The sequence below is a fragment of the Schistocerca americana genome, chromosome 3, assembly GCF_021461395.2.
Source record: "Schistocerca americana isolate TAMUIC-IGC-003095 chromosome 3, iqSchAmer2.1, whole genome shotgun sequence".
Classification (NCBI taxonomy): Eukaryota; Metazoa; Arthropoda; class Insecta; order Orthoptera; family Acrididae; genus Schistocerca; species Schistocerca americana.
This window is the reverse complement of record NC_060121.1, coordinates 891,489,332-891,510,278: the sequence shown is the minus strand read 5'-3', so window position 1 is coordinate 891,510,278 and position 20,947 is coordinate 891,489,332. Positions and strand designations below refer to the sequence as shown.

The 20,947-nt window shown below is 41.7% G+C and overlaps 1 protein-coding gene across 2 annotated transcripts in view; it reads left to right on the top strand.

Annotated features, from left to right (window-relative positions):
- The window catches only part of LOC124605356 (proton-coupled amino acid transporter-like protein pathetic), a 431,929-nt gene extending 421,138 nt beyond the window's left edge, over positions 1-10,791 (top strand). For both annotated transcript variants that reach the window (XM_047136981.1, XM_047136982.1), the window contains exons 9-10: positions 1,251-1,423; positions 6,935-10,791. In XM_047136981.1, coding sequence (XP_046992937.1) covers positions 1,251-1,423; positions 6,935-7,176 — 415 coding nt within the window. In that variant the 3' untranslated portion in view covers positions 7,177-10,791. The remainder of the gene's footprint in view (positions 1-1,250; positions 1,424-6,934) is intronic.
- The last annotated feature ends 10,156 nt before the right edge of the window (positions 10,792-20,947 follow it).

Sequence of the window (20,947 nt, the reverse complement as noted above, 5' to 3'; positions counted from 1 at the left end):
ACATACACAGACGACGGTAGTATCGCGTACGAAAGATATGACAGGGCAGTGGATTGGCGGAGCTGTTACTTGTACTCAGGTGATTCACGGGAGAGGGTTTCCTACGTAATGGCCGCACGACGGGGGTTAACAGGCTCTGAACGTGGAATAGTATTTGCACCTAGACGCATGGGACATGTTAACTCGGAAATGCTTAGCGAATCCAGTATTTCGAGATGCGCAGTGACAAGGGTGTGCCGAATACCAACTTTCAGGCATTACCTCTCGTCAGGGACAACGCAGTGACCGACGGCCTCCACTTAGAGAACAGCGACGTTTGCGAAAAATTGTTAGTGCTCACAGACTAGCAACACTGCATGAAATAACTACAGAAATCAATGTGAGGCGTACGACGAACGCTGCCAAATTTGGTGTTAATCGGCTATGGCGGCAGACGACCGACGCGAGTGCATTTGCTAACGGCAAGACATCATCTGCAGCGCCTCTCCTGGATTCGTGACAATATCGGTTGGGCCCAAAACTACTCGAATACTCATAAGATTTCCGATTTCAGTTGGTAAGAGCTGATGGTAGCGTTCGTTTGTGTCGTAGGCCCCACGAATCCATGGACCCAAGTTGTCAACAAGGCACTGTGCAAGCCAGTGGTGGCTTCATAATGTTGTTGGCTGTGTTTAAATGGAATGGACATGGTTCCTTGGTGCAACTGAAACGGTCATTGACGATTTGCACTCATTCATGCACTCCATGTTCCCAAGCACCGATGGAATTTTTATAATGACAATGCCCCATGTCATTGGACCACAATTTTTCACCATTGGTTTCTAGAACATTCTGGACAGTTCGAGCGACGAATCAGACCACACTGTTCACCCGACATGAATCCCATCGAACATTCGTGGCACATAATCGAAAGGTCAGTTCGTGCACAGAATACTGCACTGGCAACATTCGCAATTATGAACGGCTGTAGGGGCAGTATGGCTCAACAGTGCTGCAAGGGACTTTCGACGACTTGTTGAGTCTACTCAACGTCGAATTGCTGCAGTACGCCTGACAATATGAGGTACGACACGATATTAAAAGGTACCCCTTGATTTTTGACACCTCAGTCTATTACACGTATTTTACACGAGGGTCGTCTCTGCCAAGTTTACCGGCATGGTATTCCAAGTACCGCATGTAAGCTAGTGCACATTTTACTTATTTCTTATTTGTACAACAGCTCTCATGCGTCGTGGTGTTATTTGCAGCCTGGCGCAGGTGGTGAAGCTGCTGATCGCGGCGGCCATCTTGTTCACGTACGGCCTGCAGCAGTACGTGCCCACGCAGATCGTCTTCTCGCCAGAACTGCGCTCCAGGCTGGGCAGTCGTTGGGAGACCACAGCCGAGATCGCCTACCGGCTGCTGATCGCCGTCCTCTCAGGTCAGCGCTGGTGCACGAGCCGACAGCTCTATCTCTTTCATGAGTCTACCGCCGTTTGGTTATAATTAACGTGCAGCTACTCACGGGGCTACAGTGTGGCCTGCAATGATCGCATGGCAATGAAACTTGGTAGATACTCTACTGAGTTAATGTGCAACCGATTAAAGCTGACAAAAAAAAAAAAGAATTAATTCCAATTTGGGTCACCAGGTGCAAATCTGGCGCTGATCTCGTCGATGTCTCTGGTGCTCGTACTGAATAAATTGTGTAAGCGGTGGCTAATAATAACATCAGGGCTGGCGCAAGCCCCAGTGCCGCCCCGTGCGAGCTGCTAAATTGCCGCCCCCGTTTCTTTTCTACAAAACGTTTGTGGAATTTTATTTAAATAAATCTGTAGGAAATGTCAGCAGTCAATTGCAATTTTTGTTTTTACTTTTCAGATCTACCTAGGTTTCGCCCACTGAGTGGCCAGTCGCAAAGCTTTTAATATCTACTTAGTGTGCGAGTAGTATTGTCAAACAAAAGTGCCGGTCAGAGTTTAATTGTTGCTCATGCACGCGGAGACAGGTGTTTCATCGCTCAAAAACCAAAACATCCGACTATCACTCAGAAATGAATAGCAAAAATTTTCAAAAATACGTCGAAACCCAACTTATGCCAGGCTTATTAGCAACGTCTTTACCCCTTGTAATTACTCGCAGCGTATTTACCCATTCGGAATGCCTCTATCCATTGTAGTTGTTGAACATGTTTGGCTGTAGTAATGTTCAACCATTTTTTTCCATAATGCGGGAAGAATAGAACACTGCCATAGAAGGACTTATCAAAATTGCTTCAGGCTTAACATTTAACCGCAGTATCTAACATTGCATTCGAATTTCCAAATTACATTTCGTCTTCCGCAAAATTAGTTGTGAGTAAAAGCACGGCGCGTAACAGGCTGGCAGTGCTCCACTCATAAGAATACTGGCGTGTACGCCAGACTGCTCCCCCCTGTCTGTTCTTCCGGCGTAAGCACGACGGTGCTGCCACAGTGGCGAGGAAGAAATTAGTCTTCCTCCCTCCCCCCCCCTTGTTCAACAGCGGTGGCCGGCAGGTAGTCGAGGCGCCATGCCACAGTTCCCGAAGCCGCTCCCTCCGAGATTTGGTTTAGAATCCCCTTTTTGGCATGAATGTTGAGTTTGTCCTAAAAAAAAAGAAAATAAAAAGGAAAAAAAGTTGGGGGGCGGCAAATTTGCCGCCCCTCGGAAAGTGCCACCCCGTGTGGCCGCACGTTTCGCACGTGCCTTGCGCCGGCCCTGAATAACATCAACGTTATGCTTTTTCCACTTATTTGACATTTTTGTCCCAAGTTCCGTTAGTAATCCATCAGATATGGAACGATTTCATCTTGCTTTCAGCTGCTAGAATTTTATTTTGTAACACCTGCAAAACATATTACAACATAATGAGAACAATTTACAGTGGAATTAACTGTATGTACAAAAAATTTTGTAGTTTATTTGACATTCATATACCTTACTTTCAAGATTTTTAACAAACAGACTGAGATAAAATGTAATATGTACAATTGCACAATTAAAGAACAACTAGCCATCGATACTAGTCAATATTCCAATTTGTGCTGCAATTTTGAGTGGAATGCACATCGACATATACATCTACATCGATACTCTGCAAATCACATTTAAGTGCCCGGCAGAGGGTTCATTGAACCACCTTCACAATCCTCTGTTTCTCCAACCTCGTATTAGCGTGTGGGAAGAACGAACACCTATATCTTTCCGTACGAGCTCTGATTTCCCTTGTTTTATCGTGGTGATCGTCTCTCCCTACCTAGGTTGGTGTCAACAAAATATTTTCGCGTTCAGAGGAAAAAGCTGGTGATTGCAATTTCGTCAGAAGATAGCTCCGCAACGAAAAACCATTTTAATAATGTCCACCCCAAATCCTGTATCAATTCAGTTACACTCTCTCCGCTATTTCGCGATAGTACAAAACGTGCTGCCCTTCTTTGAACGTTTTCGATGTACTCCGTCAGTGCTTTCTGGTAAGTATCCCACACGGCGCAGCAGTATTCTAAAAGAGGATGGACAAGCGTAATGTAGGCAGTCTCCTTAGTAGGTCTGTTACATTTTCAAAGTGTCCTGCCAATAAAACGCAGTCTTTGGTTAGCCTTCCCCACAACATTTTTTATCTGTTCCTTCCAATTTAAGTAGTTCGCAATAGCAATTCCTAGGTATTTAGTTGAATTTACGGCCCTTAGATTTGGCTGATTTATCGTGGGACCGAAATTCAGCGCGTTCCTTTTAACACTGATGTGGATGACCTCACACATTTCGTTATTTATGGTGAATTGCCAATTTTGGCACCATAGAGGTATCTTTTCTAAACCGTTTTGCAATTTGTTTTGATGTTCTGATGACTTTGCTAATAGTAAACGACAGAATAATCTGCAAACAACCTAAGATGGCTGCTCCGATTTGTTCCCCAGCATAGATAAGAAACAGTAAAGGGCTTATAACACTACCTTGGGGAAAGCTAGAAATCATTTGTGTTTTAATCGAGGACTTTCCTTCACTTACTACGAACTGGGACCTCTCTGACAGGAAATCACGAATCCAGTTACATAACTGAGACGATATTCCATAAGCACGCAATTTCACTACAGGCCGCTTGTGTGGTATAGTGTCAAAAGCCTTCTGGAAATCAAGGAATACGGAAACTATTTGAAATCCCTTGTCAATGGCACTCAACATTTCATGCGAGTAAAGAGCTAGTTGTGTTTCACAAGAACGATGCTTTCTAAATCCATGTTGAATGTGTGTCAATAGACCATTTTCTTCGAGTTAATTCATAATGTTCGAACACAATATATGTTCCAAAATCCTACTGCATATCGACATTAATTATATGGGCTTGTAATTTAGTGGATTACTCCTACTACCTTTCTTGAATATTGGTTTGACCTGTGCTACTTTCCAGTCTTTGGGTACGGATCTTTCTTCGAGCGAACGGTTGTATATGATTGTTAAATATAGAGCTATTGCAGCAGCATACTCTGAAAAGAACCCAATTGGTAGACAGTCTGGTCCAGAAGACTTGCTTTTATTAAGTAATTTAATTCGCTTCACTACTCTGAGGATATTAACTTCTGTGTTACTCATGTTGGCAGGTGTTCTTGATTCGAATTTTCGCTGTGTTTAGTAACTCTGCTTTGGCAGCACTGTCTTCGATAGTATCTCAATTGCTACCACGCAGAGAAGGCTTTGATTGTGTCTTCCTGCTAACATGCTTCACATACGACCATAATCTCTTTGGATTGTCTACCAGGTTTCGAAACAAAGTTTCGTTGTGGAACCTATTAAAAACATCTCGCTAAATTTCGAGCTTCTATAAAAGATCGCCAATCTTGGGGATATACCTCAACTACAAGTTTGCACTTACAATACATTACAGTAAATGTCTAAAACAGTCGAGGAAATTTTTATTTCTGAGGTCTGTTTATTCACTGAGTACAAATTGTGGTTGTTCTTTTTCAATTTCTTCTAGAATGTCCATTAATCTGCATTTCTCCACCCTATGCATGTACATTTGAATATTCCTGGATGCTGTTGGTGTTATAATTATAGTTTTGTACTTGTTCACTAAATGAAGATTTACATTTTATATGACATCTCGCAACATTGTATAATACTTTGTTATCTCTGCCTCTATGTCAAAATCTTTTAAGTACGATACACGAATGTTAAAAAGAAAAAAAATGATGAAATGTACAGCTATAAAACTGAGTGTACCTACTGTTAATCCCACTGTAAAGGGTTCTCATTCCGTTGTATTATGTTTTGTAGATGCCTGAAAATGGGTTAATCCCGAAATTGATACGCAAAACAAAATTCTATCAATTGGAAGCAAGATAAACCCTTTAAAAACCATATATAAGCTGTGGACCTGTAGTTCAAGAAAATAATTTCTATGTGTGTTCCTTGCTTTCACAGCGCTAGATTTGCACCTGGCGGGAGAAACTGGAACTAATGTTTTCCAGTGTAAGTCGGTTCAGCATTAACGCACTAGCATATCTACCAAATTTCTCTTCCATAATTACAGGCCATACTGGACTTCTGTGACTAGTTGCACTTTATTGATAACCACATGGTCCATCTTTCCAGGGAAATAATCTTGCATACTGGCTTATGTAACATACATTAGAATCTACCTTCTTTTATTATGCCAGAAGTATTCAAAATACTTGGTTCAATTTTTTTTATTTGTAGGCCCAGGCCACCAACCGCATTTTAAAAATGTGTGACAAATGTCAGTTTTGACAGTAACTCGAATACATCTATACATAATTTAGTTACAACAGGGCAACAGCTGTGATGAACTTCTTCAAAGAAAGAAGTTTCCTGGATTAGCTTTACTCATTTATATCTTATTGTTGCTTTGGGTACTTTGACGTTTCTGCTGTGAAGCCATTTTCAAGGAACTGCATACATATGAGAAAAAATAATTAGGATCATACTGATTTTATTCCTCTCGTTTGTATAACCTTGACCAAAGCCTGTCGAGACAGGTTTTCTGATGTGGATGTGTTTGTTCTGAAAATGGCTACTCACCAGAAATGTAAAAGTAAACAAAATAAAAATAAAATGGAAATGTGTAAGAGCAAATAAAGGAAAGTTTTTTCTTTCAAGAAGTTAAACCATATTCTTAAAAATCGCTACACAGTCGAAATGTGCACTAGTGAAAAGTAATAATAAAAAGAAATTCTAATCCAAGCTACAACAGCTACTGCAGCAGATAAAGGTTATTCTAAGAACATCAGTTATTTGTTGTATATATCCCAATCTCTGTCCGCCCCTATAATTTTTACGACAAACCGCTCACCGTAGTACCATGGTAGCTATTCCCTCGTTTCTTATCACACTATTCCTTCTTCTATTTAGTTTCTTCCACATATTTCTTTCCTTGAAAAATCTGTGGAGAATCTGTTCATTCCTTATCTTGTCTGTCCTCTCAATTCTGAGCACGCTGTCTTTTTTTGCCTGTGATAGTCTGCATCTTGTATCCCCCTTGCTTTGTCCCAGGGTTTAATTAAGCAATTAGTATAACAATAGGTTTTACTCTGAATGCATGCTTGCCCTCGATGTATGCAACCCACATGAACAATGTGTGCCCATGCCACCATTGCACTACTACTTAGGGCCTGTAGCTGTGACGTATCAGTTGCGCCTTGACTTCATATGCGTATAAACCTAAACATGGGTCTCATACTAGCCCCATTCCTGATATGTATCGCCTACCTCACCGATTTTTGGCTCCACCTCATCTCTTCAACCCGCCTGAAAGCACCTGCACACTTCATCAGCTTGTCTATACCCTTCAACTTTGTCCTGTGTGCAATTTGAGCACTACTTTGCTGTTCCTCTGTCCTTACGCGGTCACCTCAAGGTCAGTCCGTGCTTCGCTGCTGCCCACTACATGGAGCGCCCTCCTTTCGCCTTATTGCAGTGGCGGTGGCGGCGGCGCTGCCCAACCTGGGCCCCGTCATCTCGCTGGTGGGCGCCGTCTGCTACTCGACGCTCGGTCTGCTGTGGCCCGCCGTCATCGAGACGGTGGCGCTGTGGGAGCGAGGCGTCGGTCCGGCCTCGTGGCACCTCTTCAAGAACGCACTCATCGCCGTCTTCGCGGTCACCGCCCTTGTCTCCGGTTCCTACGCCAGCATCCTCGAGATCGCAGAGGCCTACGGCTGATGACGTCACCGGCAGCTCGCGACTACCGCGGCCGTGTGTCCGAATACGCCTTCCACATCGCTGCCGGTCACACAGCAGACACACAGTGTTATTTATGTTCTCTCATCTCCTATATATGCCATGACTGTGCGACCTCTCCCCTGAGGACGCAAACAAGCAGATGCTGGTTGGAAACTGATTTTAGAAAACCGACCATTAAACTGCTCCTGGAAAGTATTTCTTTACTCAAGCTCTGCTAGTGATCCTAACATACCAGTGACAAAACGTCTTGCCAAAACCCAAGAATCTCCGGCCAAGGCATGAAAGCAATCACCCGGTGATAGGCGAGCGTTATCGCGCTGTTCCTATATACCCCATATCCATTCTCAGACTCATTGTTATTTATGTTTTTCCATAACATGTTTGTTTGCACGGCTATCTTCGTAGCATCTGTTAAAATCAATTATTATTGCTTTGTCCATCTGAAGATCGCTGCAAATAATTGAAGAGTGTTTTGTACCACATGCATTTCGCTTTTCTTTATAAAGCATATTCTGTGGTCATTCTGCAAATATTGATACATATTTGTATATTTTTGGACTCTCTTAGATCAAAAACAGTACTTTGTTTACAAAGTTGGAGTGCAGGGAAGAACAGTGGTTTGGAAAATGTGTGGAACAGGTGCAGGAACATCGTAAATTTGAAAAAAAGTACTCTTTTTAATCTAAAGCAACCAAAGATATACAAACATCTATCCATGTTTGCAGAATGACCACAGCAGATGCTTTGTAAACAAAAGCAAAACGTGTCTGGTGCAAAATCCTCCTTAATCAACTACAGTAAGCTTAAGATGGAGAAATCACTATCAGTTGATATTCTTCCAGATTTATCTCCACCACAACTACGTGAAATGCCTGTAGCAACAGCAAAAAATAATTTCTCCGTTTCTTGGTGGATACTGTTTTTAGGAATTATTTCCGTGAGCTTCACATGAGGTGAAGCTTCAGAGGATAAATCAATGACAATTGTTATTCTTCCATATTTATCTCTACCACAACTACGTGAAATGCCTGTAGCAACAGCAAAAATTTTTTCCGTTTCTTGGTGGAAACTGATTTTAGGAATTATTTCTGTGAGCTTTACATGAGATGTCTGGTAGATCCTTCCTGCAAGATGTTCTCCTACGTTATCGTTTGGTCATAAACTGTATTTACCAATGACCAGTTTTCTTTTCCTTGCGCAATGTAGCTCATTGAAAAATACCGTTGCTGCTTCTGGATCCTTAGACAAAATAACAGTTTAAAATTAGATCATTATTCCACACAGGCTGTTAAAAATTATCAATTGTTCCTAACTATGATTGACAGTATCAGCATTTATGCCATTGTCAGACACCATGAGAACATACCAGGGACGTAAAAGCAATAGAAAAATATTACACGAGTGTGAAGATCAATATATATAGATCATACCTGCAAGATGCAACAATCCTAGTGTTTTTATACCTTTATCACTGTTGTCAAACTTATTTCAAAAAAATTTGTCATTTAATTACTTGGAATGTTATCTGTACGTGCTCTGAGAGTTCAGTCCCCAATTCACTGAAAATGGTCAACCTAAGTAACACTTTGAGTCGTCGGAAGAGATGGTAGACTTGCATAGCGAAATGAGAAGTAACACGGGGTTCATCAAACGACTCCCATGGCAATTTTTTAGCTATTTCTGTTGTGTGTGCGTCTTTGAGCTGTTTCGGTGCCCTTAATACTGCAGTTTACTACAGCTAAGAGTTTTATTCGTAATTCTCAACAACGTTTCCCAACATACTTCTCGGACATCAGAGGAACATAGTTTATCAGGAATAGGAATTTCTTCTCTCAGCAGAGCATTGTTATAATTTTCCGTCCACATTACAGATAAACTGTTTCTCTGTTCATTATTAGTATTTCAGCGGGCTTGCTTGAAGTCACAACACCATACCACCACTTTTCCTTCACTCGTGACAATACCTCCAGATGTTTCACGCAGCTGACATTTGATTTTGGTAGGATTATGTTCCTAAAGAAATGTAATTGCTCGCCAATTTCACCATTTACTGCATGAAAATTATTAGTACGGCACTGTGTTACGCTGATTACAAAGACAGATAACTATAACCTGTAGGCAAGTGATGGAGTAACGCTTCCAACAGGCTATTTAATATTATTATGGGTGCGGAAACCAATCATTACTGCAATCAGTTTTTTTTATATGCAAATGTACCTCCGTTTTGAACGAAGTCCCTTACTGAAGTTAACATAACACCTTCTCCGAAATATTTTCAATGAATGAGCTTGTCACTTAACCTTTACCATAATATATTTTATAATACAGTATTAGACGTGATGAAGTTACCACAAACATTTAGTGTTACACTGATTAATAACTGCTTCGCTAACCCTTCTGCGCTAAAGAAAAGCTACTTCACTTTCTTCATCAAGTTAGATTTCCTGTTTTAAAGTGCATGAAATCTTTTCAGGATCAGTTTTATTTTGCCATGTAGTAAATAAATTTCTTGTACACTACAAATAATTACGCATATTTGTACTTAACGCAAAAGCATTGCTTATAAATGCTTCTGACAAAGAAAATACATATAGAGCCACAATATACATGCTACGACAAGAACAAGTGTTCCACGTTAAACATGTAGTACTTTGGTCGATGTATTGTCAGGCTGTGTACCTCAGCAGGCCATGAAAAAAATGTTAATCCTTCCGAGGAGATGAATATATATGACATATTATAAATTGATTGACTGTGGATTATTACGACTATTGCCATGGTCTTTAGACTAATGGTAGCGGCTGTGTCTACATATTCACTGATCTCAACGTGTTCGAGTGTTTCGTCACTGCTGAACCATGAAGAGTGCTGAGTTATCTGGAATCATGCCCTGGAGATAACCTGTATTCAGTTCAGTTGCTGGGTGAACCCTGCATACTGGACATTTATTAACTGAGGCAGCGTTTCACTGCTTTTTTTTATCGTATGAGCTGTGAATATCGTGTGATACTTTTCCAGTACAAAGGTTTCTAAACGGCTGCATACAAGGAGGCAGACGTCCAATGATGTACTAGCTTGCAGTTCAGTTTACTGTGATAAAATTCTGTAGGCTACGAGAACTTCTGTTCCTTGTCGAGTGAGTAACGCATGTACATACGAACAAGTGCTGTATGCTAGTGTACGAGCTCGTAGAACGAGAGACAGTGAAACTCGGACACTGAGATGAAAACTATGAAGTGGATATTTATTGCAAGTAATTGTGTACCTGAAAATGGCAGCTGTTCATAATAAATGCAAGAATCTATTTCCACTGCATCATGTAACCATCAGCTCAAGGTAACAGTCATTTCCAGTGAAATTAATGTTGCTAAAAACATATTTTCATGTAAATTATTTACCACATGGGAATAAATTTTCGCTTCAAAGTGATAGCTTTATCGAGTGTTGCATAGAAAAGAGACTGTAACATCGATCTGTTCTGACTTGTTGAATTGGCACTATGTTGTTATCCATAAATATTTTTGTGAGTATAATATATTTCTGTTAGAAAATAAAATAAATGTATTAAGTGTTAGTTCGCCTCACGTTTTACTACGTTATCCTCTTTTTACTAACTGTCCTGAATAGCATGTCTTTCCATATTTGTTGCAATTGTTTTAAGTATATGGGCACATAATGTATGTTTTATTATCTCTGAATTCCAGTCATGTTCAGAGAATTCTCACAGACAAAAATTGAAAACATAATATATTTGTTTCCAGTTATTTCTTCTACCTTTCGTTGCACTCGTTTAGAGTATATTTTTTGCAAAAATGACGGACGTAAGATTTAATTCCCAAGGCGAAATCACCACATGGGCACATATACGACTCGTAGAGTACTGAAGTAAATTTCCTGACAGATCACGGATTGTGTAACGCCTTGACTACAGATTGAATCACAACCTGGTCATTACCTGGCGTCCTTATCTCATCACAGAAGTAAGAGAAAACAAAGCACATCACACTAGTGCAGTTTATGCAAAAATAACATTTCATCAAGGTTTTCAGGACGCCGAATATTTTCTACCGAGAAAGCTACAAGCAAAATAAAATAAACAAAATAAAAACTATTAAAGGTTAAACCAGATCAGTAGAAAATAAGTATAGTATTACCAGATCTTCGACTTCCTAAAAATTTATATACAGCAAATGAACATTTTGCATACGTACTATATATTTGTACACAAAATATTTGAGGCGGAAATCTAAACTGGCTTTGAGTTACTGTAATTTTTATGTTCAGCATTAAATTCTGAACAATATTTTAAAAAATTCTGTTTCTGAATCTGAATGAGTTATGATACGTGGAATATTTGTAATGGAAAAGAGGCGTTTCGACATGTTGTGTTTAAAAGTTTCAGTTTTGTTACCATTGTTTAATTGAGCATATTTAAGAAAAAATTCTGCGTTTATGTTATCCTTAAAATATTCTTTGTCAAATGGTAAATAGTTCCTTAAGTTAGCATTGCACATTATGTGGTTAACCCCATCATTTGTATGGCTGGCCGCGGTGGTCGAGCGGTTCTAGGCGCTCAGTCCGGAGCCGCGCGACTGCTATGGTCGCAGGTTCGAATCCTGCCTCGGGCATGGATGTGTGTGATGTCCTTAGGTTGGTTAGGTTTAAGTAGTTCTAAGTTCTACGGGACTGATGACCATAGATGTTAAGTCCCATAGTGCTCAGAGCCATTTTTGTATGGTACATTACAGTGTACATAAATTTAAAACCAAGTAAACAGGTCCCTGATTGAAGGAAATTAGTGAACACTGTGCTGCTTTTCCTGGCAGAACATTAATATTTTTATAACACGTTGTGGCCAAACGCAGAGTGGCTACATCTGTAGGCATTTGTAACTCTCATACAAAAGGGGACCACTCGTCTTGTTTGGCATTATTGTAATCACAAAATGTTTATAGAAAGCTAATCCTAGTTCCTTAAAATCCCTCTGGTGGAATTTTGTGAGGCATCACATTTACAGTTGTGAGGTTTATAAAAGGGACCGCTATTGAGCCAATGTATTTTTCCATAACCATTAGACGTATGTTTTCAGAAGACTGTTTATTAAGGCGTTATTAACTCCTGTTTGTTTTAAGTAACTTTCATATCCATACGTGCATATAGAGAATAATGTAAATTATTATCACACACGCACAAGAATAAAATTGATGTTTTAGGTATTGTCGAACCTTTTCATGTAATCAAAATTTTATTTCTCCCACAAGAGAACTGTTTTCGCTTTCCTTCTCTCGTATATAAATTTCGTAACTTCATATGTTACCTTGATCTATCTAGAATAACGAAGAGAAAAAAACAGAAAGTATCCGAATATAAGATCAGTTGCGAAAATCTGGAGCATTTCATGTCTTTTAAACACTTAGGGCTAATAATAAGAAGTAATATGAAAGGGAGTGAACAGGTGAAATCATTGTTGGGAAAGGCGAATGGAAAACGAGATTTGTTGGAGGTTGCATGCGAATTACACATTACTGTTCCTGTGTTTATAGACCTAATGAAATGGGGATGACAACAGGCATTGAACGAATTCAGAAAAAGCGCCGTATTTTACGAAGTGTGCGACAGATCTGCTACCTCTATCGTATATCTCACGTATGGCTCATGAAAATAAGACGAGAGATTTTCCCATACATGATGTGCTTGTACGATAATACGCTGCATTCCAACAAGACGTTAATTTCGTACCATTAATATCATTTTAAGCAAATGTGTGAACTGTGTATATGTCATCCTGCACAGTACACAGGAAAATACGTTAACGGTCTAACATGTAAGGGCATATCTGGTAATTTTATATCAGATTGTATATTTCAGTTTTTTACTTTATGTCTTACTATTTGCATATTATTGTTTTCAGCATTGCACTCGATGAGGTTGCGAAAGCCGAAATCTAGAGTGTACACAGGAAATATGCAGGAATATACAGTAAAATGACGGTGTTTTCAATGAAGGAATATGGTCTAGCTGTGACTCAGCACCATATAAGGTAAGACTTGCGAGGAAATTAAGATACGGGAGATCAGAAAAGGCGTGTGGACAGTAAATTTTTCCCTGACATGATAATAGTAGGAATAAGACAGAAAATCCCTAATGTCCCAATATCAACCACTAATTTTTGTAATTGAAGGAAATGCGCAACAGTTGCTAAATCAACAATACATGAGTAACGTCCCATCTTCTTTTTTAGGGTACTGCATCTCAAGCGGTAAGAATGTAATCCTTAAAGGATCACTTTACTATCCACATCTGCCTGTCCGACTGGTAAAGCCCTTATTCTTAGGAACGCGTAGACGTATGAAGTTAAAATTTTTGTATCGTAGTAAAGTCTACGACAGCTTACCGGTGCTAAAATTGTAAGCTTCTAAGTCAATGGATTCAAAAGATATGCCTATTTATGTCAATTATTCTGATGCTACAAGACTCTCCCATTAAAACCTATAGGGATCTTATCGTTGGCTAGTAGCACGATATTTGGCAAGAACCAAGATTTCACAATACAACTAAAGGAAAAAATCGGAAAATTTTTGATTTTTAATTATATCCTATAAAAAAACATTTTGGCGTTTTTTATCACACTGTCTGTCCGAATGTTAAGACCCTTTTTTCTCAGGAAGGGCTAGACGCTCATTCTAAGGTCTACAGCCCCTTAGTGATGTAAAAATGTAAGCTTCTAGGTCAGTGAAATTAAAAGATGCAGCATGTCACATATTTTGATACTCACAAACTCACTGATCAGAAACTATAGGGTACTTCCCGTTAAGATAGACTTATAAAAATGAGCAAGAGGCAATTTTTCACTGTTTATGTAAAGGAAAAAGTCCAAAAATTGTTAATTTGCAGTTACATCACACGAAAAATAATTTTTGTGGCTTGCTATCCGCTTAAAACTTGAAATTAAAGCAGGTGGAACTGATGTGCCTAGTGATCGAATTTATTTGAAGAAGAAACGAATACAACAATCAGACGCAAATAATGTGTATTGTAACTCTAGATCTCGGTCACTGTGTAACCATGTTCCGCGCAGAAAATTTAAGTTGAAGAAACATTATCTGCTTCTGTTTACTGTACTCTTTACTACTCAAAAATTAAAACATTCTCGAAAGACATGGAATTCTCGGGACCGTTATCTTGCCAGTATCAACAAAGATAACAGGCACAAATCGTCGAGCTTCTCGGTTCCCAGGATGCATGAACTATCGACATAAATAAATAAATAAATTTGTACAGAGTCCTCAGAGCGTGTTTCCTACTCGTTCTGGGCCAAGTTTTATCGATTCATTTAGAAGTTCTTAAGTGTGTTTAATTACTTACGTGTTACATTTTTAATTTTCTGAGGACAGCTTGCTTAATCTTGTAACATTTTTTTATTCTTCACAATTCACACCAGATTACGGTATTTTAGTATTTCAAAACCGGTCGTGCAAAGAATAAAAATATTGTTGATTCAGAAACTGTCGTGCGGTTCCCTCAGTTTACGATATGAACTTGTACAGTTTTGGCTGCTCCATAAGAAGAAGTCTTTGTGGATCAAAAAATGTTTCAAATGGCTCTGAGCACTATGGGACTTAACATCTGAGGTTATCAGTCCCCTTGACTTAGAACTACTTAAACTTAACTAACCGAAGGACATCACACACATCCATGCCCGAGGCAAGATTTGAACATGCGTTCGTAGCAGCAGCGCAGTTCCGGACAGAAGTGCTTAGAACCGCTCGGCCACAGCGGCCGCCCTTTGTGGATCCACTATTCATCTGGCAGTGGCTTTCGAAGTATGTTTGCAGATATAACAAATAACAGAGCAGTAGGTTTCCCAAACGAGTTTCATTGGAAGCATTTTTCTTTGTTCAATATTGCAATTACTTCACTATGAAACTTCTGAAACAGATGTCATTAACTACGATACGAATACTGCAGTAAAGTGTCACAAAAAATAGAGGATACATGGTCAATTTCGACAAACACCCAGAACCATTTACGATGGTGATTGTTTTCATTGAGAATGTACAAATTTCGACGTGTAACCTGTGAAATTTTGTGAACGTATGAAAATAGGAAGAGTGGTGCAAGACAGGTGAGCACCAAAGATACCATCAGAGCATCACTGGTGTTGTCCTCGCATGATCGAAGTATAGCGGCAGAATTAGTATCCACGTACAAATAACATCGATCATTTGTGTGTGGAAGCAAGTACAAGGTGAAATTGAAATGTACGTAGTGTACAGTCTAATATTAGATGATGAAGGGAAAAGGCGACAAGGATCGACGATGTTTTACATGGGGAGAGACAGAAAAAGAGAAAGTTACAGAAAAAAGAAATGAAAAGAGAGGTGGAGAAGGAATGAGAGAATGAGAGAATGGGGAAGAATAAATCATTGAAGGGGAAGAACAAATCATTGAAAGGAGAATAATAAACAGGTGAAAGGGGAGAACGAGAGAGAGAAAGACAGGAGAGGTGGGGAGAGAGGGAAAAGAGAAAGGAAAAGGAGAGTGACTGTAAGAACGCAAGGAGAGGGGTACAATGTGGGAAGGGGGGAGAAGCAGAGAAGAAGTGAGGGGAAGAAAGAGGTAGAGGAAAAGAAGAGCAGAAAGAAGGAATAATATGAACAAAATGGAGCAAAAGCTATAGGAGTCGTTGGAGCAGAAGAAGATGTTTCTCTTATTACACTTAAAAATGTGGTGAATAAAGTGAAAGTACGCCTAGAGGCAATAAAGTTCGTTCAAGAAATCCTTGATGTACTGTGAAAACCCACTAGTATCTTGACGTGGCATAGGACATAGTACTTTCTCTAGAAAATTACAGATCAGTAGTTCACTGGAGAAGTGTTAAGCCGAGCCATTAAGTAGTTCTACGTGCCAGGCAGAACTTCCACGACCGCCATTTGCCACAGGCGATGCGCGTGCATACCAAGCAGGCAGGCAGCAGGTTAGCTGATTTGTATCCCACCTTTGAAGTGTCGATCGAAGCTTCAACAGCCATTTGACAGGTGTAGTTTCCTGGATTCCCCAGTGACACCTTCGTCATTGCCAGTCACGATATTCGGTATCGGCTTCCGGAACACTGCTCAGTATTTACAGCGGAGCTCTTTGCCCTGTATCAGGCCACGCAGTACATCCGGCAAGACAGGCTTTTCAGTTGTGTCATCCGCTCCAACTCTCTACATCTACACTCCTGGAAATGGAGAAAAGAACACATTGACACCGGTGTGTCAGACCCACCATATTTGCTCCGGACACTGCGAGAGGGCTGTACAAGCAATGATCACACGCACGGCACAGCGGACACACCAGGAACCGCGGTGTTGGCCGTCGAATGGCGCTAGCTGCGCAGCATTTGTGCACCGCCGCCGTCAGTGTCAGCCAGTTTGTCGTGGCATACGGAGCTCCATCGCAGTCTTTAACACTGGTAGCATGCCGCGACAGCGTGGACGTGAACCGTATGTGCAGTTGACGGACTTTGAGCGAGGGCGTATAGTGGGCATGCGGGAGGCCGGGTGGACGTACCGCCGAATTGCTCAATACGTGGGGCGTGAGGTCTCCACAGTACATCGATGTTGTCGCCAGTGGTCGGCGGAAGGTGCACGTGCCCGTCGACCTGGGACTGGACCGCAGCGACGCACGGATGCACGCCAAGACCGTAGGATCCTACGCAGTGCCGTAGGGGACCGCACCGCCACTTCCCAGCAAATTAGGGACACTGTTGCTCCTGGGGTATCGGCGAGGACCATTCGCAACCGTCTCCATGAAGCTGGGCTACGGTCCCGCACACCGTTAGGCCGTCTTCCGCTCACGCCCCAACATCGTGCAGCCCGCCTCCAGTGGTGTCGCGACAGGCGTGAATGGAGGGACGAATGGAGACGTGTCGTCTTCAGCGATGAGAGTCGCTTCTGCCTTGGTTCCAATGATGGTCGTATGCGTGTTTGGCGCCGTGCAGGTGAGCGCCACAATCAGGACTGCATACGACCGAGGCACACAGGGCCAACACCCGGCATCATGGTGTGGGGAGCGATCTCCTACACTGGCCGTACACCACTGGTGATCGTCGAGGGGACACTGAATAGTGCACGGTACATCCAAACCGTCATCGAACCCATCGTTCTACCATTCCTAGACCGGCAAGGGAACTTGCTGTTCCAACAGGACAATGCACGTCCGCATGTATCCCGTGCCACCCAACGTGCTCTAGAAGGTGCAAGTCAACTACCCTGGCCAGCAAGATCTCCGGATCTGTCCCCCATTGAGCATGTTTGAGACTGGATGAAGCGTCGTCTCACGCGGTCTGCACGTCCAGCACGAACGCTGGTCCAACTGAGGCGCCAGATGGAAATGGCATGGCAAGCCGTTCCACAGGACTACATCCAGCATCTCTACGATCGTCTCCATGGGAGAATAGCAGCCTGCATTGCTGCGAAAGGTGGATATACACTGTACTAGTGCCAACATTGTGCATGCTCTGTTGCCTGTGTCTATGTGCCTGTGGTTCTGTCAGTGTGATCATGTGATGTATCTGACCCCAGGAATGTGTCAATAAAGTTTCCCCTTCCTGGGACAATGAATTCACGGTGTTCTTATTTCAATTTCCAGGAGTGTACATCTAGGTGATTACTTTGCTATTCACAATTAAGTGCCTGGCAGTTGGTTCAATGAACCACCTTCAAGCTATCTCTTTACTGTTCCTCTCTCGAACGCCGCGCGGGAAAAACGAGCACTTAATTTTTTCTGTGCGAGCCCTGATTTCTCTTATTTTATCGTGATGATCATTTCTCCCTATGTAGGTGGGTGGCAACGGAATGTCTTCGCAATCGGAGGAGAAAACGTGATTGAAATTTCATGAGAAGATCCCGTCACAATGAAAAACGCCTTTGTTTTAATGATTGCCACTGCAGTTCACGTTTCCTGTCTGTGGCACTATCTCCGCTATTTCGCGCTAATACAAAACGAGTCGCCCTTCTTTAAACTTTTTCGATGTCATCCCACACCGCTCAGTAATACTCCAGAATAGGGCGGACAAGCGTGGTGTATGCAGTCTCTTTAGTAGACCTGTTGCACCTTCTAAGTGTTCTGCCAATGAATCGCAGTCTTTGATTTGCTCTATCCATAACATTATCTATGTGATCGTTCCAGTTTAGCTTATTTGTAATTGTAATATCTAAGTATTTAGTCGAATTTACAAACTTCAAATTTGTCTTACTTATGGCGTAATCGAATGTAGAGGATTTCTTTTAGTACTCATGTGAATAACTTCACACTTTCCTTTATTCAGGGCCAATTGCCACCTTTCGCACCACACAGATATCTCATCAAAATCATTTTGCAACTCGTTTTGGTCATCTGATTACTTTACAAGGCGGTAAATGACAGCATCATCTGCAAACAATCTAAGACGGCTTCTGAGATTGTCTCCTATGTCGTTAACGTAGATCAGGAACAATAGAGGGCCTGTAACACTTCCTTGGGGAAGGCCTGGTATTACTTCTGTTTTACTGGATGACTTTCCGTCTATTATTACGAACTGTGACCTACGAACTGTGACTTTTCTGACAGGAAATCACGGATCCAGTCGCACAACTGAGGCGATATTCCATAGTTAGTGGTTAGAAGACGCTTGTGAGGAACAGTGGGCCCGCATCTCGTGGTCGTGCGGTAGCGTTCTCGCTTCCCACGCCCGGGTTCCCGGGTTCGATTCCCGGCGGGGTCAGGCTGGGTGTTGTGTGCTGTCCTTAGGTTAGTTAGGTTTAAGTAGTTCTAAGTTCTAGGGGACTGATGACCATAGATGTTAAGTCCCATAGTGCTCAGAGCCATTTGAACCATTTTTTTGAACAGTGTCGAAAGCCTTCTGGAAATCTCAGTGCCATTCAGAGCCCCTGTGTGCTGTACACCGTGCATCTCTTAGTGCAACGGGTTCAGGAAAGCTTTCACTTGCTCAATCTTAATGGAGCCACTGTGATGTTTATGTGGGTTCCTGGTCACGTAGGTCTGACAGGAGACGAGGCCGCTGACGCTGCTGCCAAGGTTGTAGACCCCGCACCTCGGCTCGCTAGTCCTCCTATTCCCTACGTTGATCTCTGTGTTTCCGTCTGTCAGCAGGTGGTGCCACTTTTGCAGTACATGTGTCTACAGAAATTTTTGTATCCAGTGCTTCACTACCAATTACGATCTGCTACTTTTTGCGCTGTTCTCTAGCACATATTGATGAGCTATGGATATTCAACTTTCCTAGTATCTTACAAACGGTTATTTCATGTTCACTGATGTTCATTTACTGACACCATGCCTGCCATTTTTACGTTGCACCATTATTATTCTGTCCAGCTTTTAGATATGGAGTTTGTAAAATTTCGTGCTTGTTGAATTACACAGTTCATTACGGGGATTATTATAAGACATGGTTGTATGTTGTATGTTAACCGCCGCAGCCGCAGTGGTCCACAACGCCATGACGACTGCTGCAGTCCACTTCACCCCTCAGCCGCCTACACCGAACCCAGGGTTATTGTGCGGTTCGACTCCCAGACGAGTGTATCCCCTATGTTTGCGTGGTAGAGTAATGGTGCTGTACGTGTACGTGGAGAACTTGTTTGCGCAGCAATGGCGAACATAGTGTAGCAGAGGCGGAGTAAGGGGAACTAGCCCGCATTCGCCGAGGCAGATGGAAAACCGCCTAAAAACCATCCACAGACTGGCCACCTCACCGGACTTCGGCACAAGTTCGCCGGGCGGGTTCGTGCCGGGGACCAGACGCTTCTTCCCGCTCCGGAAAGCCGTGCGTTAGACCGCTCGTGTAACCGGTCGGGCAAGACACGGTTTCTTCATCTCAGAGCAACACAGCGTCTCAGCCGTACACACCCTCGCTAATGCTGCAAGTGTTCGTAACCTCATGCACCGTCCTTCCGCCAGACCGTCTTTACCAGTTCTTACCTCCTGGACTCTCGCAACCACCTTTATTTACCTCTTGGGCTCCCGTAATGAATTTTCATGGTTTATTTATTATCTTTTCGTTCCCATTTACGACCCACATTCACTTTTTTTTCACAATTGCTGTAATTACGTCTTTCGCACCAGTCTGTTCTTTGAATCAAAATTACGCCAAGTCTTGTTTATTTGAAATTAATTATCAGTTTCCACAAATCCCTCAAGCGATAATAAATGTTCATACTTATCTGACCACATCAACCAGCTATTCACACCGTAACCTCAATTACAATGATGCCGATTCGTTTCTACATGAACAATTTTGTACTGCAATTTAAGTATAATTTATACCTTACTTTGTTTTCCATGCAGTCCTGAGTTTCTTGAGTGAGTTTCTTTTGACTCTCCGTTCAAATAGTACTAGAATTAAGTTTTCGTACGACAATATGTTGCGGCATATTGTAATCACTGATCGTTACTTTTTGCATTGGGATTTGTATTTCCTGGCTAACAAAATTTATGTTTCTTGTTCCTTTCTTCACTGTTAGATTATCCTACAATTTGCTTACACTACACTCACACAATATGTATACTTTAATACTGTGAAAGTCCCTTCTGCATTATTGTGTATACAGGGTGTTGCAAAAAGGTACGGCCAAACTTTCAGGAAACATTCCTCACACACAAAGGAAGAAAATATCGGAAACGCTTACTTTCGATGTTAGAGCTCATTTTATTACTTCTCTTCAAATCACATTAATCATGGAATGGAAACACACAGCAACAG